The 27,146-nt window shown below is 43.0% G+C and overlaps 1 protein-coding gene across 7 annotated transcripts; it reads left to right on the top strand.

Annotated features, from left to right (window-relative positions):
* The first annotated feature begins 567 nt into the window (after nucleotides 1–567).
* Nucleotides 568–25,434, top strand: nfyc (nuclear transcription factor Y, gamma). 7 transcript variants are annotated; one of them, XM_074687455.1, is made up of 11 exons: nucleotides 568–698; nucleotides 13,962–14,071; nucleotides 14,178–14,246; nucleotides 16,833–16,946; nucleotides 18,746–18,841; nucleotides 19,856–20,032; nucleotides 21,956–22,024; nucleotides 22,417–22,575; nucleotides 22,887–22,991; nucleotides 23,088–23,147; nucleotides 24,289–25,434. In XM_074687455.1, exons 2-11 carry the CDS (start codon nucleotides 13,973–13,975, stop codon nucleotides 24,406–24,408), a joined length of 1,068 nt encoding a protein of 355 aa, XP_074543556.1. In that variant the 5' UTR covers nucleotides 568–698; nucleotides 13,962–13,972; the 3' UTR covers nucleotides 24,409–25,434. The 7 variants fall into 7 exon arrangements, with proteins under 7 accessions (XP_074543556.1, XP_074543557.1, XP_074543555.1 ...); XM_074687456.1 differs by having other exon boundaries at nucleotides 13,965–14,071; XM_074687454.1 differs by having other exon boundaries at nucleotides 570–698; nucleotides 14,175–14,246; nucleotides 24,289–25,433.
* The last annotated feature ends 1,712 nt before the right edge of the window (nucleotides 25,435–27,146 follow it).

Genomic DNA, 27,146 nt, shown 5'->3' on the forward strand with positions numbered 1-27,146 from the left:
TACTGTGCAGCAGTAAGCGTATGAAAGCATTTCATAAATAAACATAACAAAAATAAATTGTCTTTTACTGCTGTTGTTATGGGGTCTTGTAAGCTTCTTTGATATAGGTTCAATTATAGAGACAGATTAAATACATTTTAACTATTTGACTTTGTAGAGAAATCTACAAATTCATCTAGGGTACTACTGTACTTCCACTGTTAGTGATATTTTTGAAATATGTGTATTATGCTCAACAACTTTGGGGAAATACTGCATTATTCCCTGTTCAAATACGACTGTAATCAGTACTTTAAAACTTGATACATAATATCATGGCATAATACACTTGATGCATAAATGAACACAAAGAACGCAGTTTTCAATAGAGGATATAATAAGACTGGTTTGACACCGACAGAGCCCCTACTCCTCTCTTCAAAATCCCCCTCTGTGTTACGTGTGGATAGTTTGTCGTCCAAAACTAAATCCCTGCAGGGGATAACGTCCAGAAACTTGCAACTACATCTGAACTCTCCTCCTGACTGGAAAGCCTTGAGGAGGAGGGGGACGTTTTTCACTGAGAGGACGCAGAGGCAACGTCATCGCGTTCGTGTATCTCTTTCCGGTTCGAGAAGCAGCCATCTTGTTTCCCCTTGCTAGCTAAATAAAATAAATAATTCGCTGAGCCGGACTTCACTTCGAACCCGTAAAACAAAGTAAGTAAAAAACTAAAATTCATATGTATACAGAGCGTTCACGTGAAAGGGGTCCATGTGGGGCGGAGGCCGAAGCGAGTACTTCGCTTTTCTCATTTGCTGTTCTTGACCAATAGACGATTGTTTTGAAAGATGAACATAGGCGCCATTTCCCTCCCCGCTCTCTGAGGCGCTTATTGGTGGCCCGCTGAAGGGATCACGGGCGGCCAGGAAACTGGTGTTTGTCGTCCTCCATGTTGGCTCGTGCATGTGTGCCCACTAAAGGGATTGGCCATTTCTAATTGGGCCCGAATGGCGACAGTTGCAGAACGAACTTAGCCCTAAAAACCTTGATTGGTGGAATCTAGTCCGAGGTTTGATTGGTCTGAAGGACAGATCCAAACGTTGTCTTTATTGGTTAGACTGTTTCTTCCTAGCTTTGGAAAGCTTTGCAAACTTTCATTTGACGGGAGGACTTCTCGTCCATAGGTGATTAAAATTAGAGCCACACTGCAGATGGTCACCTGTGCCGTACACAGGGCTCTAGTGTGCATCTCTCACAAGCTAACATTAACTTCCCCTATGTTAGCATCAAGTCACAGATAACACATCAACGTTGGGTACGGATGCTAACTCCAAGATTTTCTCTTCAGTGTGCAGTGCCCGATATTTCATTGTTTATTTCCAAGATGCACTTTAGTGTACCGCCTTATTTTATAAACGGCCTGACTCTAATTGATGATGAAATACTTTTGTGTTTGTGTGGTAGAGGAAAGTCGCCTGGCTCTTTGTTCATCCTAACATTTTCATGAAATATATCGCTGCAACATCGTGTTAAAAGATCAGACATTTGGAGTAAAGTGGCTCTTTTTCAGACGACGTTTGAAAACACACAGAGACGCTTTGTTTTCAGACGTCGTCTGCTACTTTTCAGGTCAGTGTAAGCAACATATCGGTCGATAAAACTGAGATACAATACCTAACGTTACAGCGCTTATACAATGAGGAAATAGCTCTCTGTAGCTCTCTAACTCTGTACCTCTCTTACCATATCAGACCTATTTCAAAGCACGGCTATGCGCCTTTTTTTACATACAAGTTGTTGAGAAAATCAAACAATCTTACATTTTTTCAAATGTACTTCAGCATTCTCCATTGTTGAAACTGGAGACATAAATTTCACCATCTTGACATCTTGTTTTTAAATCCTATATTATGCACTGAGAAAGGACATGTATATGTCCCAGCCTTACTTCCATGATATGTTTACATATAATATTGCAGGTGCATTATGTTAATATCACATAGTAAAGGTCAGTCATCACTTTAGGGAACTTTATCTGAGTGACCTGTGTGAGCTAACCATTCAGCATGGCAGGCATACATGCATTTTTGCATTTTCAGGGTGAATGCATGACTAGGCCCTGCTACCCTCAGGGTTCTGTGTGTTTATGCAACCCATAGTCTGGGCAATGCATGTTTATCTCTAAATAGTGTCAGTGAGAGCAAACACGTCCCTGCTACGGGCAGCACAGGTCATGGGAAGGTCTCATTTGTATGGTGACCTTGCCAAGTGTCATTACTGAGGCATTTTGGGTAGCCAGAATGCACCTACAGAGAGAGAGCTACTTTGGCATGGCAGCCATGCTGGAGAGATTAATCTTTGTGCAGCTCAACTCTAATCATTAACTCCACTGCTGTAGTACCTGCTCCTGTCCCAATGCTCCTCTCAAAAATAGAAAAGGGAACATTTAGCTTTGTTTCTCTTGAGTCTCTATCTGGTGCTCTCACCCCCTCCCATCCTGTTACAGCTCTCCTCTCTGTCCTTCTCCATCCTCCTGGTTCCCCTCCCCCTCTGAGTTTTTCATTGATGGGGCAGGTTATCTCTTTCTACCTTTCTTTAGCTTGTAGGCTAAAAGTAGAGGTTTGCAGTATTGTACAGATGACAGATTAAACCTACCATCTTTGTTGGAGACTATCAGCTTAAGAACACCATGACATCATTACCTGCCATTAGTGGACACACATTTGTGTGTAACACTCTGTGTCTGAAGAAGTCAGCAAGTGAAATACGTCCATGGTTGACTACATTAAAACACTGTTGGTTTGTGCACATGAAAGCTGTGTCCTGTCAGTGCTTCATCCTGAAGGTTACTGTGTCAAAAGTCTGCACATTGAACCAGCAGGATGTTAACAAGAAGGGCATTGTGTGACATTGCTGACGTGTGTTTTTTTGATGACGCTTTGATTGTGGAAGTTGCTGTGAGCATAGTTTTTAGGGTCAAGACAACAACGTCCTTGTTGACAGACTTACGCCTACATCTCTCGGGTCTTGTTTATCCACAAATAGGGCGAGAATAAAACACACTCTCCTTTCTTTATCTCTCTTACTCGGCTGACTTAGCAGTCAGCTGATTTTGTGCAAAGTCGCTGCAGAATAGATCATTCTGCTGTGATCTGCTCTCGGCAACTAGTTATCGTGTGTGTTTGATTGATACCCTAATGAAGGTTTTATTGGATTAATGTTGTGGCTGCGGTGAGTTGCATAACAAAGTGCCTGTTAGTTAATTTATCCTGATTCAAAGTGTATAATGAGTGTGTTAACTCTTCACTTCATCTAAGCATAGCAGATGAACGGATCAGGGACTAGATGTTGGCTGTGTGTCCCTCTGACTGTGAGCAAGGATGAATGAGAAGGCAAGGACAAAATGTGTACGTGTGAGTGGATGTCCATGCCTACCTGTGTGCACGTATGAGACAGCGAGTCTGCCCAGTATGCTTTTGTACTTTAAATCATGTGGATGCAACATGCGGCATCTATTCTGGCACTTGCCTCAGCCAGTGAGGGCCAGCCCGGCTGCTTGCATCACCGCCCCGACAGCCTGTAGCGGCAGAGAGGAGGCGGGGCCGAGGGAGACATTTAGTTTGACATTGTAAATAAGCAGAGAGCAGTTGTCAGAGAGCAGCCCTGTGGAACCTTTCTCATCCATCCAGCAGCTGGAGAGGCAGGGACCGCCTGAGGACAAGCCATGCCGAGGCAAGCCACAGCGAGAACACTCTCACACACTCCCCCCTGAGAGCTTTCCGCAACTTTATTTGCTGTTTTTCATCCCTTTCCCCCTCTACTCTTTCTTCCTCTTTTCTTTCCCCTGACCCCTATCCTGCAGCTCAAGGTAACTTAGAGCAGGAAGTTGGCTGTCAGTGAAAGGGGGCCGGGCTGAGGAAAGAGGAGGAGCGTGGGATGTGTCACAGCTGACTGGTGTGTGCTGCACCCAATGGCTGAGCAGGGCTTTGTTTTCTCATTGGCTGTGAGTGTGAGAGTGAGGTAGGAGCCGGCTGGGAGGCGGGGTTTGAGTATCATGTAGCATGCTAGATTGATTACTCCTGAATGTTAAAGGGGAAGGAGGCTGAAGATTTTTGTCTGAGAGTCGGGAGTTGCCGCTGTCCTGTTTGCCTGCTGTTGCCTGCTGCTGTGCTGGCTTTCTATCCCCCACCCTTCACCCTCGTCTCTGCACTGGGGCCAGGGGTCAGCTCAAAGACAAACGCACAGGTCACCGGCTAGGGGAGAGAGAGAGGAAGAGGGGTGAGAGTGTAGGAAAGAAAGAGAAAGAGAAAGAGAGAAGGTCAGTGAGTTGAGAGGACTTGGTCAGAGACGGGCTGTGTGTTTGGGCAGCAGGAGGACGTTGGGGGGCTGCTGAAGGAGACGGGGCAATGTGTAAAGGGAGAGTGGAAGAGAGAAGGGGGGAGGGGTAGAAGAGGGGGGGCTTGCTCTTCTCTGTATGTCCAGGCTGAGAGTCCTTTTTTAAAGCCGTCCAATGGAGCCAGAGTGCTTTTTGTCTGCTGTTACGATCAGGGAAGCGGAGGAAGTAGAGGAAGACTGAGAGAGTTTTTCTGTCAACCTCTGTGCTGCTGCTGCTGCTTCTTCCTGCTGCTGCTGCTCTCAAGGAGACTTGGACAGAACTGTCCGTCTCCCTTGTTTGACTCTGCTTGGACGGGGCAGAGCGCTCACCATGAAGGGCACAGGGGTAAGTCTGACCGCTGACAGTATGCACACACAGAGGATCTATCAAGTTTGTTTCATCTTTGACTTTCTGAGCAGATTGTTGGACTCTAATCACTTTCTGTCTCCATCACGCTCTGCAGTGATGAGACGGTGTCTGTCCTTTGCTGCTGTCCTCACCCCCCCCCCCCCCCCTTCTGTCCTATAGTACTCTGGAGTTGTGCGTTGTGTGCCTGTGTGTGTATCTCATCCATGTCCTTCAGCTGTGACTTCAGCGTGACGTTTACATTTTCACAGAATGGATTGTGATTTATGTCGAGCTGTGATTGTTATTTATATATTTATATGACGTGTTTGTCTTTTTCATCATCATGAAGTTGAACATTAAAGTGGAGCCTGTGTGTTTCAGCGGTCACTTGATGTGTTTTAACTTTAGGCCATAGCGTGCACATAGATGCTCAATCCCACCTCTCCTGAGTGCGCTGCTTTTGATGAAAGTTAACTTCTTCATGACTGCGTTGGATGCACTCTACCGTCTTGCTAGTGTTGATATCTTAGACCCTGTTGCTCCTTTTTTTTTTTTCTTTTTGCTCATGATGCTGGTCCGGACCCTGCTTTCCAGCGGACGTCCTTGTTTACACGCCAGCGCCAGACTGTGACGCAGAACTGAGCATCAAAGATGACATCCATGTCGAAGGGAGATTTGGTGCACTTGGGGGACTCTGAGAGAATCCTTCTCTGCGTTGTTGTCACTATTGGTGTCAGGGGTCCCCAGGGGTGGAGGTGCAGCTGGTTGCAGTGACCTCAGGACCCCTCCAGGCCCCCACCCTGACAGTGCCAGACGCCCAGATGGGACGGCCTGTCAGCCTGTCAGCTCCAGGGGCAGAGGAGGCTAATAGTTTGATCTGATCTCTTCTGATGGAATCTTTGGAGGGCGCCTCTTATCTCACTTGCCTCCGACTCCCTTTCTCTCCCCTCCCTTGTTCCCTAATTGAAAGTTTCCATTGGTGCCTTTGACAAAACAAAGTCCCGTTGGGGAAAGAGAGAGAGAGAGAGGGAGTGTGTGTGAGAGATTGAGAGAGGGAGACTAAAAATAACTCTTAAGTTGAAGCCCTTGCTGCCAAATCCCAGGGTTGGCTGCTGTCTGCATGAGATTTGAATATCATTTGTGCCTCTTATTGTAACAACAGGAAGGTAAACGTACACAAACCAACAAACTGCTGAGACACAGCCGGGCCTTTCGGCGTACGGCTAAGGTGACCAGTCCTCTTCAGCGTTCACTCTTTTGCCCTTGTCCCCCCTCCTCCTGTGTTTATACATGTGTACACTGTCACTAAAGGCAGTGTGGGTAGCCAGGGGGGAGTCAGCTGTGCTCCAGCGTGTAATATGCAGGTAGCTTTAGCCCTGCCCACTTTGACGCCACAGACTGGGCCTAGCACTGGATGAAGGTCACAGGAATGTGAGATTGGCTCCTGCAGTCTCTCCGTCAGTACCGAGAAGAAGGAAACATGTAGAGGGAGATGAGAGGACACAGAGGAAGAGAAACTCAGAGGAGGATAGCAGAACGTGGCTGACACGTACAGTATGTCATGTTTTTATTTAGCTTCTTAGATAGCACACAGCCACTACCTCTGGGGTCACTTAAGTGCTGCAGCGAAAGTTGAAAAACCTGTCCTTTTTTTTTCTATCCTCCCCCTTTTTCTCCCTCCCCCTCCTCTCTTTCATCTCTCCCTCCTCCCTCTCTGGTTTCTCTCCCTCTCTCCCTCTCTCTCCTCTGTTGAATGACCTTGGGAGATCAGTGACTAGCACTTCCTGGAGTTGGCTTGAAGCAGAACCAAGGGCAAAGTTTGCAGGGCCGTTCGGTCGGCCGGTTCGGTCCGGCAGCGCTGAGGGGATGTTGCACTGCGGGTCAGCGCAAGCCTGCACACAGCTTTAACCCTGGCTGTTTTTTAAATTCTAATCTCCAAACACTTCTGACAACATCTGTGAGAATGTTGAGCGTGTGTTTCAGGAGTTAATCTGTAATTCCTGGCTGAGAACTTCTTGTTTTTTGTTTTGCTTGAGTAGATCATTTACCCTGCTTACTGAAACCGTGCCAGTTGGTTCCTGGGTGGTATTTGTCAATGGGTTCATCAAGGTGAAAACAAACATTGCTCAGAATTTATAATTACATCTTTTAATCGAGACCTATTATTACAAATATGTTTGTCGATTTGACATTTGACACTGTACTGCCGCCACTTCCCTTTACGTTCAGATAGTTAATGAGACAAAAAGCAAGCGAGCAAATGTTTAAAATAAGATACATAATATCACTGTAAGGTTAACTCCACAGTTCACATGACTGTATGCCGTACAGACTGTGTTTCCCTTGTTTTTCTGCTTAGGAGGCCAGTTGAAATGCAGCAGACATTAACCTTTAGTGACCTTCCTGCTGAACCGCTCATTCTGCATCACACACAGTTTCACTGAGCAGCATGTGGAAAAACTGACCTCTTACTAAAGACATCATGTCGGCCAAGCAGAACTTATCACACAGCGGGCGCCATAATACAAAAAAGAAGACGTCTTTCTGTGGATTTCATCATTTATAGGGAAACGTAGTGGAAACCAATTCATGTGGATACATGTTTGCTGTTTGAGCAGCTCGATATCAGTTTGAACTGTGAGACACCGTGATTAGGCACGACTTTAGAGGTAAGGCTGTCGAAATGTTTGATACTTTTCAATTCAATGAGCTTTAAACAATACAGTCTGCTTTTTTTTGCTTTAGATAATATCCAGATGTACCAACGTGTATGAAGAAGACTTTTCTACAGACATATCTACAGATTACAGCTGAGAGGACAGAGGTGGTTAAATTACATAGACAAAGAGTGAGCACTGCTAATGAAAACAAAGCAGAGAAACAGAAAAACTTATTTTACTTTTTATTTATCAGCTTGTTCAATTTTGATGTCTGTTTTGTGGCTTTTCTAAACCAGCATAGTTTACAGTGTGAATAAACAACCCAAGTTTAAGGTAGTTATGTTAAGTGACAGTTCTCCTATCTCCTCCGTCAATCATCACTCAGAATTTTTCGTTTTCTATTCATAGCTGTGTCATAAACTTGAAAACTACCAGGGCTTATGTATAATTCTACATAAATACTCTTTCTGTACTATGATCTCAAAAAAAGTGCAAGTTCTGGCTGCACAATACATTGTTTCAGTGTTGTCATCACAATATGTGCTTGAGCAATATTCATGTTGCAAGGTTATGTGATATGTGTGATACGTTATGCTTGTTCTAAAAAGTCTCTAAACAATACTTTTTATTGATTTATGTCTCTGGCAAAATATTCAAACCTACAAAAAAGGCAAAGTGTTGGAGGAGGACAAATTTGTGAGCCACTGTGCATCTGCTCACATTCAATAAGTATCCCCCTAATATTATTTGGTCGCAGAAGGAAACTTCAACGGAGGAAGTTCGGTGCAGGAGCGCGTTATTAAAAAGTCTGACATGATGTGAGAAAAGTCACTTGCAGGAAATATTATAGATCAAAATCAACAATTTACAGATATCAACAAGATTGAAACTCTTTGCTAACATAAATAGAGTTTACAGAGGCAGAGAAAGATAGAAGCAATAAGGTTAGAGCTGGTGATCATCATTTCAGTGAGGGCTCAGCTGAACACAGTCAAAAAAAGAAAACTTTGAAAATTATTGCAATATATATATATATATATATATATATATATATATATATATATATATATATATATATATATATATATATATATGGTAGAAAACTGAAATATTATTTTATTATTATTTTATATCTTGCAGCCTTGGTGGGAGTGGGTTGAAAAACTTTCATACAAAACTAATCTTGTATTTATTATGGAATAAATAGGGGATATACTAATATGCTAATATCTTGTCAGTATGAGTATGGCAAAGAAACATCAGTACCAGCAGAGGTGATTTTCTTTGTCTTTATTTGTAAACGTTATTTAATCTTTCATTTCAATTTTGAGAACCTGGTTTAAAATCACATTGATTGAAAATCGGTGCACAATTGGCCAATGAAACACACGAGAAAGTGCCTAAAACTGCAGTTCCTTCAGTGTCCACTTGAGGCTGGTGTAAAAAGCCAGTGAGACCCCATTAAAGCCTTTATTGAAATGCTCGTTGTTACACCACAAAATCGAACTGTGGTGATTTTTTTAGATATTTATGTTTTGTGTTGCTCACAAAAATGTAAAATAATTAGCTGATTGGCACAGCGGCTCCATTGTAGCTGTTAACCAGGAGGCTTAAGGTTCACCTCTGCCTCTTGTTAGGTCAAACAAAGGTCAGGTGAGGAGCAACCATCCTCGCACTTCGATATTCTGTTTTAGAAAGCAACGTGTGACGCCATCCTGACTGCATTCATGTTTTACACACTCTGTATCCTACACATACAGTATGTGTGTGTACGCTGATACGTGGGTCAGGTGGTCCTCTCACCGCACATCTGCGTCAGTGTGAGGAGTGTCAGCTCTTCTTAAAGGAGAGATCAGTGATGAGGTTTAGCACAGTGACAGCAGCGTGATACCACTACACCTCGAGGAAAAGCTCACACTTCTTCCTCAGTGAGGCCTTCAGGATGGCCTAGACTGCTTGGCTTCGTTGCTGATCAAACACTCAGCAAAAAGCTTGATTTATGCAAATCGTTGGGCCATTAAGAGGCTAATTAACCAAGGAACATTTCACCTAACTAAAGAGCTTCTTGGTGTCTCTGTTAAGTGGTACTCTGTCTTTTAACCCTGCCTTTGTGCAGAGTTTGACGCTGGAAGTTTTGCATTTCCTCTTTGCCCTTTCCCTGCTCTTTTCTGATCTCCAAAAGGGATTGAATTGGCACATAGCTAAGTGACACTATCCTGTTGTCTTTTTCTGCTCGGCTGTCCTCCCTGCCTGCACAGCTATCAGGTTTATTTGAACAGGAATTGAATGCTCATGTAAAGTGGAGTGATGTCAGAGCTGGAGCGCGTCGCTGATGCTGCTGTGAGTGGCCACTTGATGTGACGTGCCAATGAACGAGCCAGACGAGGAGGGGAGGTAGAGAGAGAGAGGTAGGAGAAACAGGACGGGGCTTGCTGTACAACATTAGCGCTGATTCAGCTGCTGCAAGCGGAGCAGCATCGACTTTCTGAGGGAAGTTGGAAAAGGGGGATCAGGTGAGAGTAAATTAGACAGAATGGGAGGACACACACCGACAAATGACAGAAAGATGGAAGGAACTGGGAAATGGAGAGGAAGACGGATGAGGGGTCGCTGAAGGAGGAAGGTGCTGTGTTTGGGCTACGCCAACAGAGCACAGAGATCAGATTTGTCTTTACAGACACACAAACACAGCAGAGTCGGTAGGAAACCTAACACTGGCGTATCTCTTTCTTGATGACCTGAGGAAGGACAACAAACCCGCAGGGGAGAGGAGAGATGCAATGCACACACACACAAAAATACCAAACAGTGCACCAAAGCTGCATCACTGCTCCAGCACATGGTGTTATCCAGAAAAACAAGCTCACTGAGTACAAAGAAACTCAGACAAGCTCCAATAATGTAAAGATTTTCAATCTTAAAACATTCAAAGCAAATTGTGCTTATCGCTGCAGATAAAACAAAACATCTAGAGACCGGCTCTCTCTGCATCAGCTTTCAGACTTTTTACAACTTTACAAAGTTGACATTTATTAGCTTTTGGGGAGTTCCACTGTGGATTTTCTTTGTGCAGCAGATAGCCCTGCACACAGTGATTGTTTGACTCGTCTAGACCTAAACCTTAGAAGGTGTTGCAGAAGTCAGCAGAAGACATTTTGCTCTGCACTCATGTCTGAGACATTAGCTGGCTCCCACGCAAACTTTCCATCGATGCACAGCCCTGGGAAATATGGTAATAAATTATTTTTTTGCGTTAGAACATGCAAGCTAGCTGGAGGAGTAATGCTCAGAGGGTAATGCTCTCTCACACACATGTTGCTCTGTATAATTTTTCTCCCTTTCTCTCAGGTTTTTTTCCCCCACACCTGCTTTCTCATTTCAGCTCACACATCAACACCCTCCTCGTCCCCTCTGCTGTTGCTGTGGTTAAGTGTGCGGCGTTGTGTTTAGATTGAAGGTTATGGGGTCAGAAAGCGCAGCGGGGGTTGGGGAGCCTAAACTTAAATTGAAGCTCTGTTTGAGAAGAATGGGTATAAGATAAAGAGATGTGATGTATGTGTGAGAGCAGAAGAAAGAGCCAAAGCATCAGAGGTGTAATGTTTTTTTCTTCCTTTCTTCTCCCCTCTCTCTATCTGTTTCCTCTTGGCAGCAGTGTTGTTACTATTGGCCCCGTTTTACACGACAACGGTTTTAGGGTTAAACGCAAAAGTTTTGTTGCGTTTCAGCCTCGCGTTTACACGGAAACGGCGTTTCAGCCGACCTGAAACGCAAACTTTTGAAAACGGCCTCCAGAAGGTTTTTTTTTTTTACCTGAAACGCTCTCGACACCGTTGCTGTGTAAACAGTAAGCCTGCGGTTTCAGTGGAAACGCTGACGTCACAGTCTGCCTCGCGCGCACGCATACAACAGGACAACAGTACCGTTGTTACGATCGTCACGAACTACCGTGTTGTGCTTGTGCTACTTAGTGTGCTGTATCTGCTGACTGTCTTACAACAAAATCTGTATCGTTAGCTCCACTTTTTGACTTGGTATCCCCCAATACACCAGATGACCGGCTCACCTTCTTCGGTGGAGATCCCACAAAAGCGGCTTCTGGACAAGACAGTTCTAGCACCACCTACAGGCCTGGCATGCTCACTACGGCGTTTTCACTCCATCAGCGTTTCCGTGGAAACGCAGATTTTTTTCACTTGAGTTTTCACTCCGTTTTAGCTTTTTCAAATGAAACGTTGTTGTGTTAACGGGGCCTGAAATTAGCATTATGGTTGTCAGGAAGTCTTCAGGGTTAAAGAAAATATGTGATTGTGTTGTTTAGTATTTCAATAACAACAAAAATTAATAAATCAGCTTTTAAAGGTGTATACAACCTTTATGTAACTGCCCCTATGTCTGTGTCAATACCTGAGCTTACAACATGTCTCTCCTGAATTCAAAATAAACTGAAACAGGTTTTATTTCATCACTAAATTGAATCCAGTTAATGTGAGGGCCGCGGAAAGCTCGCGTAATCTCCATCAGACTGCATCAAAATAATATTACAGCGTCAGAAGGCCCCTGTCAAACGTTTAAATGAATGCATCCAAGATGAAAGTGTGTTTCTAGTGTAGAGGAAATGTTTTTTTCCCCTGACTAAACATGTGAACGCTCATTTTCTGACATTAAAACTGTAATTAATTGCGCAGCCCGAGCTGTTAATAAAACCCTGTTCTTTATTTATTTTAGATCAGGCCTCCAGTCAGGGATAAACCTGCACCAGCTCAAGGGTGTCTTGTGTGAAATGATCACCAGGTTTAATACAGAAAACATGGAGGGTGAATACTGATTTCTAAAAGACAAAGAAACGTCTCTCACAGCTGTTTTCGTCACCATGTTTGCATCGTCACGGTGATGCCCGAGACAAAAGAAACAACCAGAGGTCATTTCCTCCATCAGCGAGAGGACGAAAAACTACATTTCCCATCAGTCATTCTTGTCCCGTGGAATGCTGGGATTGTTCTAGTGACTGCAGGATTTCAATCAACCTTGAAATGCAACTGGACACTGGAGCGTTAGGCAGAGACGAGGGGGGGACAGTCAAGGTCAATCACTCGCCCGGCATGCCATCGCTACAAGCAGCCTGATTGATTTATATAAAGCCGACCCCCCCGCTGCCATTCTGTCTCATTGATTTAGGCTGCTTTCGCTCCCAAACTGAACGACAGGGCAGGATGCAGCGTGGCTTCTTCTTTATTATTCAGTAACTTCCACAACTGCCATGGAAGCAATCTCCCCCTGTCAAAAATCAATCAGGTAGAGGGTCTGCTTTCTGAATTAGTGATTTATCCGTGTAAAATATTTACAACTGCACTTAAGTGGGATAAAAAAGGGACGCTGACATGGATCCAAAGTTCAAACAAACCTCTTCACTAGACAGTTTTTTTTTTTCTTTGAGCTAGGCCGTTTTAGCTGGACCAGAGCTGGAGCCGTTCATGCCCAGGGTGAGGAGAAAAGAGAGGAAGATAAAGAGGGACACCCCCCCACCCAAACACACACACACACACACACACACACACACACACACACACACACACACACACACACACACACACACACACACACACACACACACAGTTCCAACACTCATTTTCTTTGTTCTGTCAAGTCTTTTTTGTACACTCTCCGTCCTGTTTGACCCACTTTGCTGGTTTGCACATCAGTCTGACGGCGGTCTTGTCCGTCCCTCTTACCTCCCTCTGATAAAGCCTTTGGCACTTTGTCTTAGCTCTGGATTAATGCTGAACCGGACAAGGCACTACCCCTCCCTCAGAAGCCAGAAGCAAACCCCCCCTCTTAAAGTCTCTCTTGAGTGGCTCCACACACTCCTCTCTTGTTTGCCCTGCCACCCACCCCTGTCTCTTTTTTCTCCTTCTCCCCTCTGCCAAATCTTTTCACTGAGGTAAGGAATAAAAGGGAGAGTGCGATCCAGACACTCCGAGCTCTGCGTGCTCAGACAGGCAGGCCAATATTCCCCCAGCAGATTCCTGGCATGCCATAGTAACCTGCTGGATCCTCTTTCAGATCCCTCACAGAGGCACTTTATGTCTACATGCATGTGTGAAACAGTTTGTAAACCTCAATCCCCACTTCTTTTCTCTTTCTTTTTTTTTCGTAGAAGTCTGCGTGGTATGCAGCAGATGCAAACTTTCGACCTCTTGTGTCAGGGTTGTCTTCAGCGTGTGGGGTCACCAGCAGCATTTGATTTGCAGCGTCATGCTTAGTTTGCAGAGAAGCTTTTGTTGTGGTTGAAGCTGATCGAGCCATTCATAACCGAGGAGTGTGCTGCTAGACTGGAAGTGGGTTGTCGAGTATGTCAACATCCACCAAGGACAAGAATAGAAGCCTGTTGAGGCTCTATTTTGATTTTATTGTATTATAATGGAAGGGCATGAGAGGATGTGTGGTTGTTACACACAGGAAGTCCTTTGGGGAACACGGTCTGGTTAAGACTGACTGTGTGACTGTAAGCTGCCTTTGGTGACCAAGGTGTAAAGTCACATTTTTTAACTTGGTTCTCATAATTAATGTGCTTTCTGCTTTCTGCTTCTTTGTTCCAGCAGAATAAAAGATGTCAGCCGATGCGTTTGGAGCCGGGGGCAGCGATGCCCAGCAAACCCTGCAGTCCTTCTGGCCTCGAGTCATGGAGGAGATCAGAAACCTCACTGTGGTACGATACATCCAGAAATAAACACGTGCTAATACTGAGGCAAACAGCTTTCCTCAGCTGCGTGTCTGTGTCTTAGACTGACCACCCTTTCTGTTCCTTTCAGAAGGATTTCCGTGTGCAGGAGTTGCCTCTAGCCCGGATCAAAAAAATCATGAAGCTGGATGAAGATGTGAAGGTAAGAGGGCGGCCAAAGCTACACACATTTCAAAATACTTGTCCAAAAAAGACAGAAAAAAAAACAAAAAAAGATCACACACACAATTTTGATTCTTTAGTCTCCAGGAGAAAAAATATTTTCATGTATTCGTCAAAATTCATAGAGACATTTTATGCAGTTTTTGCTTCATCATTAATGAAAGTTGATCCTGATCCAGGTTCTAATAGTTTTGTCATTTCTACAATCCACACTCACACAAAAAGTTTTCTGAAAATGGATAATAATAATAGAATTTGAAAGTTTTCAAATCATTTAAACCCTATATCTATTTTAAATAATTCAATGAAAACACATTAAAACATTCAGCACATTTTAAAGTTGATGTCAGCAACACATTTCAAAAAAGTTTAGACAGGGACAACAAAACACTGGAAAATGTGTCCAAAAGCACCCAGAGCAACATCTCTGCAAACCAGGTAAATTGTCCCAAGTTAACAACATGACCGGGTATAAAAAAGGCACACCAAGAAGATCACCACTCATTATTGAAATAATGTTCCCCAGTGTACCATCACAAAGAATTTGGAGATTTTATCCTTTCCAGAAGGTTAAAAGATTAAAAAAAGTCTGAAGAAATCTTTGCACTGGAGGGACAAGGTTGAAAATCAATACAGGATGACTGTGATCTTCAGGCCCTAGGGTGGCACTGGGTTAAAAACTGATGTGACTCTGTTGTGAAAATCACCTGAGGGGCTTAAAATCACCTCCAGGATCCATTATCTATGAACACATTTTGTCACCACACTCAGTAATGCAGGTTAAAACTGCATCACACAAAGATAAACCATTTGCAAGCATGGACCAGAAACACTAACCACTAATCTAGGCCCAGACCCATCACATGGACTGAGGCAAATTGCCCCCTGGTCTGAGGAATCAAAATTTGACATATTTTCTCTCATAAATCATGGACGCAGCATCCTTCATTCTAAAAAAGAGGGACAGCCCAGCTTGTACGATCAGCATCTATGCTAGCGATGTTGGGATGTGTAAGTGGCTATGGTATGGTTGGCTAACTTATCTGGAAAGGCACCCTTAGGAATGAACATATGTGCAGGTTTGGAGCATCACACAGTATGCTGCCATTGAGAAAATGGCCTTTTCAGGAAGACAATGCCAAAACACATTTTGCGTAGATGACAACAGCGTGGGCTCTGTAGGAGAAGAGTCCAGATGCTAAACCGGTCAACCTGCAGTCTTAACTTGTCATTCATTGAAAACATTTAGCACGTCACAGAATAAAAACAGGGGAAACCTCAAACTGTTGAGCAGATGTGTCATTAATTAAGGAGGTTACACTACAAAACGGTAAAATTGTTTAAAAACCTGTTGTTAGAGTTAAAATTAACCCTTCATATCAGATTCTATTTTGATAAACAGCGTTTTTTTGTTTTTATTGGAAATGTTCATGTCATTTCACTGTCTGAAAGCCTGATGGATAATGCACTTTATTTTTGTGTTTACATTAAAGCTTCTGCTTTCAGGCCTGTTATTGGTGCTCAAGAATAGACTGTTATCTTATAATGGAAAAATACAATCAGCTCTTCGCTTTCAGACCTATCTGTGAGTAAAAGTGCACTTATAGTGTGTAATGGGATAGCCATTCATCACTCAAAGAAAATGTTGAACTCTTCATACCACTTTGTGGGCCACCAGCATTGAATCTATAAGTTTATTAATGTAGCTGAAGTTTAAACACTTTTCTGTTGGAGATTTGTACTCATAACTGACAGTTAAACTAAGTTCACATTTATTTTAAAGGGCAGAAAATAAAAATGTATTTTTAACAAACTGTAAATTGTTTACTTTGTTTTAAGTCATAACTTTCTCCCATTGGATGCGTCTTCCTACTGTACAGCCATCAAAGAGAAAGCCCTGAAGAGTGTGTTTAAGTGTGTATATGTGGCTTCAGTGTATCGTGTCAAGAGCAGCACGGCCTTAGTTAAGCAGCAGCTTAAAGTGGTAAAGAGATCAGCAGATCACTAACATATCTGAAGACAAGACCCTTCTGTCAGCAGTGACGCAGCAGCTTTCACTGCACCGTGTGTGAGCTGTGGTGTGTATCTGCAAACCGTCCGTTGTATGCAATGCTTTAACATACATTTCATTTCTGCACAGTCCTGTCTGTAGGTTAGGTATAATTTCCTTCTACGTAATGACCCACTGGAAGTGTGCTGACCTGTGGTTTTACTGCTGAAGACGTGTCGATGGGGACTATCTAAGGGCTGACACTATCTTGCAGCTGCAGTAAAAATAGAGGAAATGTTTGTGGGTTTTGGTGAATAATAATGAAATCCTCCAGCCAGGCTACAAAGGTCTGTGAAAGCAGTGTTTCCGTTTAACACAACCACATAAACTATTTATCAAGTGGTTTTTTTTAACACAAACGCAGTCATTTCTTCTTTTGCAGCACCTGTGAATGTACCACGGTGACGTGTTGCTCAGGTTCTGAGTGATTCATGTTGTATCTGTTATGCGATTGATGTTTGATGGTCTGTGGGTGTTGTTTTTTTAACCAGTTGTAACTCCATCCCTTCCCCACAGATGATCAGCGCAGAGGCTCCAGTCCTTTTTGCTAAGGCGGCTCAGATCTTCATCACAGAGCTCACCCTCAGAGCCTGGATCCACACAGAGGACAACAAAAGGCGTACGCTACAGGTCAGACACACTCAGAGAGGCGTCTTTTTTTTTTTTTTTTTTTTACTTCATGTATGGCACTGCTTGTTCTGGTCAAGCTTCAGAGGAGCAAAGTGACAAACCTTTTAATATCAGACCACTGTCTTGTCTTTTTTGGGATTAACATCCACTGTGATCATTTTGCTCCCTCTTCTTTTGTACATTTCTGCTTTGTTTTCACCCCACACCCTTGCATCATATCCGCTGTGTTTCTGCTTTGCTGCTTTTTATGACAAAGTGTCTGTATGTGTACACAAGCTGAGGCCCCATACCAGCATCCCCTTGAGGACTCTCCCTCCGCTGAGCTCTTTCTCCCTCCATTGACTTTGAAAGCAAAGCCAGGCGGGTGCCTTTGACCCACTTTTCCCTCCGGTGCCATATTGCCTGCTCTGCTGTCCTAAACTTAAATAAAATGGACTCTGAAAAGATGTGAGGGGAAAGAGGAAGCACAGACTGAGTGAATGCGTTTGGGAAAAATCAGACAAGAGCTTGTCTCACCTGAACATCAAGAGGTGGGGGAAACTGTGGAGCAGAACATGAAAGCCCTTAAGTCGACTTTATCCATTCACATACCTCTGAGAGATTAGCCGTCCATGGAAATGTGTGTGTGCGTGTGTGTGCGCCAATGCAGGTAGAAACAGAAACTGTTATCATTTTCATCACACTTTTTGTGAAGACCTACTTTGGAAGTGTGTTCCCTTTGCTGTTGCCTCGACTTATCCTCCTTTTTTTAGCGCTAACCTCCTGCTCTCTGCGCCCTCTGCTTTAAATAGAAACTTCATTCACCCTGTATGTTTACATGTTAATTACATTTTACACCCTGGATGACGCACGAGGTACGTGTGACCCCGTGAATATGTGATTTTCTTGCGCTTAAGTGAGTTAAAGCAGCACCCTCACATAGCCAGAGTCCTATTGTGAAGAGGGCACGCCAGTTGGTGTCACCATAGCAACGCTCATCAATAGAACAAGTGTAGATGTGACCTGGTGTTGCCAGATATTAATCAAGCTCCTATAAATAGACTCTAGTGCTGGGAGGGCCACAATAGGGGGTCCTGACAGCCAATATCCTGTGGAAAATTCCACAGAGACAGCGCAGCGCTGTGGATATAGGAAGGAGTATAACAGCAGAGCCGTGGCTCATGGAGGGGGTACGAGCCGGTCCTGTTAAATTCCACCCAGCATGCACACAGGTTTATGAGGAAGGGGCTGGGGGGATTTAATCCGGCCACCTGAAGCAACATAAAGTTGTTAACTTCTTGATTAAACGATTTGATCTTGCAGGTTTTAACCTAAAATAAATGTTGTTACTTCACATGTTTTCTTGACCATTTGTCAATCAAATTTTGGAAAATTGTATTTAATGTAGATCAGTTTCCTCTGGCCAGACGTGAGGCATTTGTCCAAATAACTCAGATGTTCCCAATCTTTGATGAACAGAGAAACAAATCCTCTCAAACACCAGGTTAGAACCAGCAAATATTCAGATCCTTCTGCTTTGAAATAAATCTTTGGTTTAATATCCATCACTTGAATAACTTTCTGTTGACTTATCCTTTTCCGGTCTAAACTTATCCTCCCTTCCTGTGGGATCAGTTTTCAAAGCAAAAACATGTTACAGTACCACCGGGAACTTTAATTCATCCTCCAGTAGCTCCTCGTGGGGCTATTTTTGGAGGGTTGACCTTAAGCTATAAGGCATGGTTATATATAGGTTGCTGCATATATTGCATTAGCATAATTCAAGTCTGACCTCATGGCTCTGACTCTTGTGTTCACAGAGGAATGACATTGCCATGGCGATAACAAAGTTCGACCAGTTTGACTTCCTGATCGACATCGTGCCCCGGGACGACCTGAAGCCTCCAAAACGACAGGTAGGACAGCGCAGCATGGAGAGATCGTCCTATTTCCTGCACATGATGGTTCTTATAACAAGGAGCTGGTTGGTTTGGTCTTCATCTCGGAAGTTTCTTTATTGTTGGCAAACTAGAGGTGCTGTAAACATCCTTGACTGGAAGCTGGGGTTCAAACAGAAGGAGCTTTCAGTCGGATGTTTGCAGCATCTTATTGCCTCTGACAGCCAACAGTAACCCCAGTGATGACAAAGGTTTAATTACAGTGGCAGAAAAACGTTTTGTCAGAATAAAAAAGAAATAATGAAAAGCCAATTTCCCGCATAAAATGAGGATAATCTCGAGCAGGAGATTGATGTGGCATGTAAGATACCAGATGGAGAGGTGAGATATTTAAATTGGTTGTCAAGAAGACTGTCTCCGGGCATGTAAACATCCTACACTCTCAGCTGTGTTGTCATGGAGCTGGGAGAGGGGTGTTTACGCTTCTGGTGATGGAGTAACTTCATCAGGATGCTGCTCATTTGTCAGGTATGAAGCAGGATGACACAGGTCAGCGTTTGCTGGTGTTCATGAAATCTGGGGTTGTTGTTCAAGTACTGGCTAAGAGTTAACCTGCTGAACTGTGCCGAGTACAATAATCCAGCTCTGACACCACCCCACTGTGAAAGTGGGAACGTTTCTGTGCATAAATCAGTGATAGTCGCACAACTGTTTGTATATCTTTATTACACTTGAGTCAGAAGTATTTGATAAAGATGTTTTATGTAAGTTGTTGACAGTTTAAACATCACAGTGTTCAGCTTGGCTTGCCTTCAGGCCTGCAGTCAATGGTATTGACCAGTATGTTTGCCTGTAATGGATCTTGTGTCAAGATTACATTACGTTTCCCCGGTCACGTCCCATCAGTTATTTATCAGTGCTGACCTCCTCTGCTGTTACACCTGCAAAAATAATTCATGGAGATGTAATGGACTGATAGGCCCCTTCCAATATGTGTGTGTGTGTTTGTGTGTGTGTATGTGTGATTTTCAGGAGGAGATGCGTCAGTCGGTAGCTCCAGCCGAGCCGGTGCAGTACTATTTCACTCTAGCCCAGCAGCCTGGAGCCGTGCAGGTGCAGGGGACACAACAGGCCCAGCAGCCCGGGGCACAAGCAGCCACGACCATCCAGCCGGGACAGATCATCATTGCACAGCCTCAGCAAGGACAGGTAAAACTAACCCTGTGCTTTAAAAAAGAGAGCCTCAGGTGATGCAGATTAAAAAACCTGCCACATGGATCATCAGAACACCAGAATAAAGCGATAAATCCCCGTGTGTCCTAACATCCAGCGCTTTTATTTAAGAGAAAATACATCAGCACACGTACTCAAAGAATGCATTTAGTTTGAGCGTGTGTTTGCATTCTCACCCCACCCACTCCTGGGACTCCTGCTGTACACGTCTTGTTCTTCAGGTCGTCATCGGAGGTTTTATTGATGTTAGTCTTAGCTCACATTTAGTCGCTGATAGCTCTCCCACCAGCAGGAAGACTGAACCTCAGAACACACCCAGCAAACAACACACACACACACACACACACCCTCCCTCTGCAGAGGAAATGCTTTCACACAAACCAACATTCCCATCTCTGCTTCGGTGAAATGTGATTGAATGATTACAAATACAGGAAACGAGTATGTAAGTAAGTCCAGTTAGTGCTGTCAATCAGTCTCTTTCCAACACAGGATCATGTAATTTATGTTAAAAAAAGGGATTTGAGTGTTTAGTCATACTTACAGAAAAAAAAGACTTCTACAACTTGAATCTCGTAAGAGTACAGTCATTTTTCCTTAGAACTACACCTTTCATTTCTGTATATCACTATTTTCAAACTTTATCTCTTAAGGCTTTATTAGTTTCAAAGTACAATACTTTTCTCCTAACCTCTGTTTTTTTTCATCTCCCAACTGGCTTCACCCTATTTTGTACTTTTTCATTTTTTTACCATGGCCTCCGAAATTCAAAGAACCCACTCACAAAACATGATGATCAAACCATGCTGCAGTTTTTTTGTTCTTTTCTCTGTTTCTCTTCATCCCGTTTGTATTGTGTGGTTTTTGTTTCAAAGAAATTATAAGACTGAACAAAAAACTGAATTAAATAGCTGTATTGTTAGGGAACAAAGTCCTTGCCACGTGCCAATGTCACCAACGCAGGCATATGAAAACACACACACACACAGTAGTGAGTCTTCAACAAACATGATTATATTGAGACATGTTTCCCGAGCGTCTTTCATCTGAATCCTCTCTTCTCCTCTTCCTGTAACTTTTGCTACCCGCTCAGCCTCTGCATGTCATGTAGCTGTGGGCCCTGTGCTGCTTCACGCTGCTTCAGCACGCTGCCTTTAGCTGAGCTGTCATAAGCATTAAGACCTCGCTTTATTCGCTAGCACCATTTACTGCTGCAGCCCTCAGTGAGAGCAGGAAGGTCACAGTTTGACACTCACCCTGTGTAGACTCATCACAGGCCCTGAATGAAGCTGCACTTCCAAAACTTGAGGACATAAATGAAATCTTTTCACATGTAATGATTATTTTGTTTTGATAAATATTTTTTGAAAGAAGCAACCTTGTGATCACAATATTTCCATCAATTTAGCCTTAAGTGTGAAATGTATCCGTTTTATTGTCTTACAGCCTAATTGCACCTATCCCTCTTGTTAGTTTTCACATCATGAGGTGTAAAGGAGGCCACTGTAAAGTGCAGCTGGCCAGCTTACAACTCCTCACCAGGCTCATGCTTTCTCAGTACACCAGATTTGGTTAATTTAGTTCATTTGAGGAGTAGATGATGGAAGAACTAAAGCTTTCTGTGTCTGCGAATAGAAGTTACGGACATTATTTAGCTGCTTCCCCCATGCTTTACACATTCAGGCACCATAATGTGTCCTCTTCTTGTTTCTCACCTCAGCTTCTTGTATCATTCATAAACATGTCATTTAATCTCATGTGCTGCTTTGTGTCACTGTTTACCGGCTTTGTCATGCTTTTGTTCACGCCTCACACGCTTCACGTTGAGTTGTTGCAATCGCTGCTTTCTCACTGCGTGTCTTTCTCTCATTCTCTCATCCTGTTCTGTCGGGCCATCAGATGCTGCAGGGTGCCACCATGCAGCAGTTACAGCAGGTGCAGGTGCAATCACAGGGCACACCCATCACGGTAAACATGCATGCACACGCGCATTCATATGTTTGCTAACCACACACACAGAGGTGACTGCTGCATTCATATGCGTCCTGTCCTGTTCTGGTGGCTGAGGCCTGTAGGGGTGACCGCGGTGTGCGATCAGGTGGCTTTTCCCCAGATACTGTGACAGACAAACGAGAAAGAGAGGTCACAAAATCTGCTGTGTCACCTCTTGCCCAACATTTTTTCTTCCTGCCTGATAATCATTTAAAAGACTTTCAGAATGAGGTTAAACTCTTATCTGTGGGAGGTCAGACATTGCTCTGCGTCAATCATAAACTCCATCCCTCTGCCATCTTTTGTTGATCATCTAATATGACACCATCTCATCTTTCCTTTCCCCCTTTTCCTCTGCTCTCCCTCAGAGTGCACCTGTGGCCATGCAGGTGGGTGAGGGGCAACAAGTACAGATTGTTCAAGCTGCAGCAGCCCAGGGTCAGGCTCAAACCGCGCAAACCCAAGGACAGACCATGCAGGTCATGCAACAGATCATCACCAACACAGGAGAGATCCAGCAAATCCCGGTGAGAGGAAATACCAACATGTGAATAATAAAAAAAGAAAACTAAACAAAAGAAAACGGTATTGACAGAAATGATGGGACAAAGCAGAAAAGAAGTAGTGTGGGTGAAATGATTGAAAGAAAGGAAAGAGTCTGGTTAAAACAAATTAAATGAGTGATGTCGTCTATGTTCCACTGAGTTAACTCATCACCAGAGAGGGTGAATGATTTGTGTTTGATACTCAGAGTAGGAAAATGGCTGTGACCTCTGCATTTGAATGACCTTATTTCCCTAACCAAACTTTGTCTCCCCCTTGTGGTGTTGGCATGTAGGTGCAGCTAAACACGGGTCAGCTACAGTACATCCGACTAGCTCAGCCAGTCTCGGGGGCGCAGGTGGTGCAAGGACAGATTCAGACTCTTGCAAACACCCAGCAGGTAATCACAACGGCAAAAAAAGGAAAACACCACGAATAAAAGGCACACATTCAAACAGTCAGATGTTGGAGTCTTACTGTTTTCTGTTTTTTCCAGATCACACAGACGGAGGTACAGCAAGGACAGCAGCAGTTCAACCAGTTTACTGACGGACAGGTAACAAATGCTGTTAATGTATACAGCGTCTTTTGAACTGTAGTGGTAATGATAACTTTTGGGTTAGGGTTAATGGTGAAACTCTTAGCAAGGCACAGTGTAAAGTTCATTTAGTCATTTAGTGTAGTGCCTTTTACAGAGCACAGTCACAACCTGCTTTACATAATGTCAACATGAAAACAAACAAGTGAGATGGAGAATAAATCAGAATAAAAATGATGACACACAGCAACAAGAGCCACAGGACGGATCATAATTTAGTAAAATAGAGATTAGGGCTGGGATGATATGCTTTTCTCCTGATACAATTCTTTTATATTTTTTGGAGTGCTGATTCTTTCTTGAATTGCGATTCTTTGAAAGTTCCGATTTTTGGGATTTTTAGTTTGCTATTTCAACACTAGACCAAGTGAAAAAGTTCAATGATGATGATGATGATGATGATAGACTATATCAGAAGCCATATTTTTCCCAAAACTGCATAGTACATGTGAGTCAGTTTTTTAGATTTATTTAGGGGATCTGACTGCTCAACTTTTTTCAGACCCAGCTAATAAACAGAGACTAAAATTAAGGACTTAAATTGGAAAAAAAAAAAAAGATTTTGAACAAAAAAAGCACAATTTTAAATTGTTAAAAAAATCCTGATACTACAATACATCGATTTTTTTCTCCCATCTCTAATAAAAATGATAAATAGAATACTTCGACAATGCATTTGGAAGTCAAAACCTCATGTCAGTAGAGGTAACGCACCAATGAAACCAACAGTAATAGTTCTGAGCATTGACAATGTTTTCCTTCAGCTGTCAAAGATCTGTTTTGGACTTACATATAATGTTGAGTCAGTTGGCTAATCTCTGTCTGTTGAAACAAAAAAAATATTTTCTGTTAAATTCTGATTTTTTGACTTTATGTTTTGCTCCCTTTCTTTATATAATATATTAGTATAATCCACTATTCTATATTATTATATAAGTTTTCTTTCCTATACCTGGCAGGGATAACAGGAACTCACTGAAAAATTATCAGACAGAAAACTTAATGAGTGTCCAAAGAAGATTTCCTTGCTCAAACAACCTGTAATCAGGGATGTCCTGCAGTCTGGTCCTCATCCGTTGTGTCTCTCTCTGTTTTGCAGCAGTTGTATCAGATTCAGCAGGTGACGATGCCAGCCGGACAGGAGCTCACCCAACCAATGTTCATTCAGTCCACCAACCAGACAGCTGACGCACAGGTCACACAGGTCAGCACTGACTGAGCCCAGCCAGAAACCTTTCCTTCACACACACATGTGCATACCAGCCCATCTGACTCCACCGACTTCAACAACAGAAACTTGAGCTTGACTTCGAACCCTTCTCTGAAAGCTGAGGGACCTGAGTTCTTGTAACACATTTTTGGTAATAAATTTAGTGCACTGGATAAAAAGCCAAAGGGACACTAAATCGACTTTTCGTATTCATGTGAAACTGCATGTTTGAGACACCTTTTGTACTTCTGCCACTCATCTTATCTCAAGTCCAAACTAATACTTCTTCAAAACACAATAGAGTGTGTGCTTTATTCTTGGCCCCCTTCATTTTGAGAAAGTCTTCTCGTACGTGACCTGCGCCTGACATATCTTTCACCTGCTGCTTCCAAAACCGATGAATCAAACCTTCTCTCTTTTTTTCATGAAGTTGATGAAGCCATATACCTCAGATTACACTTTTTCACAGCAGGCCAAATTAAGGGATCCCAAGAGGAGATTATGAGGTTCACTGATAATTCTACATGTACTTACTCTTTACTGTTGTTTTCCACAATGATGAAGCATATTTAAGGGCTTCAAAATGTATAGCTTAACTGAATATGTGAAGATGTCTGTATGTTTGTGTGTGTGTGTGCTTGTTGTATCAAGAGTACACACTGCAGGTCTTTTTTTCTTCCTGTTGTTCCTCATCCCCCTTTTTTTCTGGAGTTGAGAACTCTTCTCTGCCTCTATGCAGTTTCAAACATCCCCTCTTTCCTAGTTTGAGTCTCATGCACATACAGGTGAATAAAAAAATCATCCTTTTTATAGAAGTCTGTTTTTCCAAACGAGTGTTATGCTCTCAGTTTTGATGTTTTTGGCCTCACACCATCCCTCTTTTATTGTACAGTAATGATTATTATCAATGTTCTTATTATTGTTGTTTCTGCATGTAGTTAAAACTGCCAGCATGACATGCAATAGATAGGTACAGTTTTATTTTTGACGTTCCTTTTTTTTGTAAACAAACTTTGTGAGAAAAAAATAAAAACCATTGCCTGTCAAAGAGTTTTTGTTGTTTTTCACATCAAGGTCTCATCTGTGTTTTCATTGTTTTATTTTAGGTGAATTAAGCAGCTTAGCAGTGTGAAGACTGTAGACAGGGAGTGAGATGCAGCAGCACCCTCAGCAGTCAGCCTCCCTCTGTATGCCAAGGTAGACACATCCCACCACCAGAGCTAGAAAACATCACCTCTGATGCTTTTGTAGTTCCCTAAAGGTACAAGGTCAAAATGATATCCAAAACAAACATTAAACTAATGTTGTCTCTGTCTGGGTCTATGTTGTTTTCTCGAGTGACCACAAGAGGGCAGCACTGATCCAACAAACAGCTAAAGTCACTGATTTTCTGTATCGGGTAACCTGATTTATTGCCAAACACAGGTTTACAATTTTTCACCAGTAGCATTGTTTAAGAGCCATAGACAATTCATCCGATATCTACACACATTGTGCCTACACAAGACAATTTGAGCTCCCACCTAATCTCATTTCTACTGGAAAAACTTTCTGGGCTACAAAGGCCAAATGGTTAACAATAGAGTCACGAGTTCTGTGGCTGGAGACTGCTCAAGTGCTGCAAGATCAGACTGCAATCCTTATCCGACCTAAATCTTTAAAGGAAAAGAGGTAATTATGGTGAAAAGAAAATGAAGTAGGAAGAGAGGCGCAGGCAGCTGACAATGTCCCACTTAAGCTCCTGAAGAAGGTCCTTTATTTGACTTTATGTCAGCGTTAATGTTCAGAACTTTCGCTTCATAGTTTTCCCTCATATTAACACCCAGAGTTACTGCTCATTTCCCAATGGTTAACTTAATCCCCGTTAGCAAAGCCAGAAGTAAACATTAGTCAAACAGAAGGACCCTTTCTTAATCGACTTAATCACCAGACAATAACTGCCTTAACGAGTGCGGACTCATGCTCGGATCTTTCTAATAAGAGCGGCGAGGATTGTGAGAATGTTTGAGCTTAAGTCGAGCACGAAAAGATTGTCTGCTGGTATTTTTCTTGGCCGGCACGTCTGGTCGGATCAAGGCAACCTAGTCCAGAGGAATGGGAGCTGACTGCCTTTGCTGCAGTCTGGACCGTGTGATCGGGCCTCACTAAGTCAGGAACAAACCTGTAACAGATTTGGACGTTCACTTAGACGGGGTTTGTGTTTGATCCTCTTTTCCCTCTTGTTGAGGTGTCAGGAGAGTTTGTTTTAATCACCATCAAACTATAATGTAAGCTTTTCCCAGGTCCTGGCATTCAGTGTTGTATAAGAATAATGTGACAGTTCAATTATTCGTGAGCGCTTGTCTCCAGTTTTAATAAGTTCAGAGCCCAGGATCAGCTACAGGAACAAATCTCTAAGGGAGAAAAGATTTGTCTATTTATGTGCAGTGAAAGTTTGAAAAAGGGATGCATTAAAATGAAAATAAAAACCAATACATACGGTAACAGGTATATCAGGTGTATCTTGTTAAAAAACACAACATTTGAATTTGACTCCTCCTCATTGGATCAGTGCCAGCGGCAGCACACACTCACAAGCCCAGCAATCGCCTGTAGGATCACAATTCTACATTGGGGGAAACTCGAGGGCAGTGCATCAGCATGTTAGCACAAGCTAATCATGGGGTGTTTGACACATATCCATTTAGCAAAAAGCCAACTCGTGTCCCGAACTGCTCGCGAGGTTCCTGAGAGCGAGTGAAAGTTGA

Source organism: Halichoeres trimaculatus, unplaced genomic scaffold (assembly GCF_033239565.1).
Source record: "Halichoeres trimaculatus isolate MK-OKI-2021-1 unplaced genomic scaffold, fHalTri1.1 fHalTri1_scaffold_14, whole genome shotgun sequence".
Taxonomy (NCBI): Eukaryota; Metazoa; Chordata; class Actinopteri; order Labriformes; family Labridae; genus Halichoeres; species Halichoeres trimaculatus.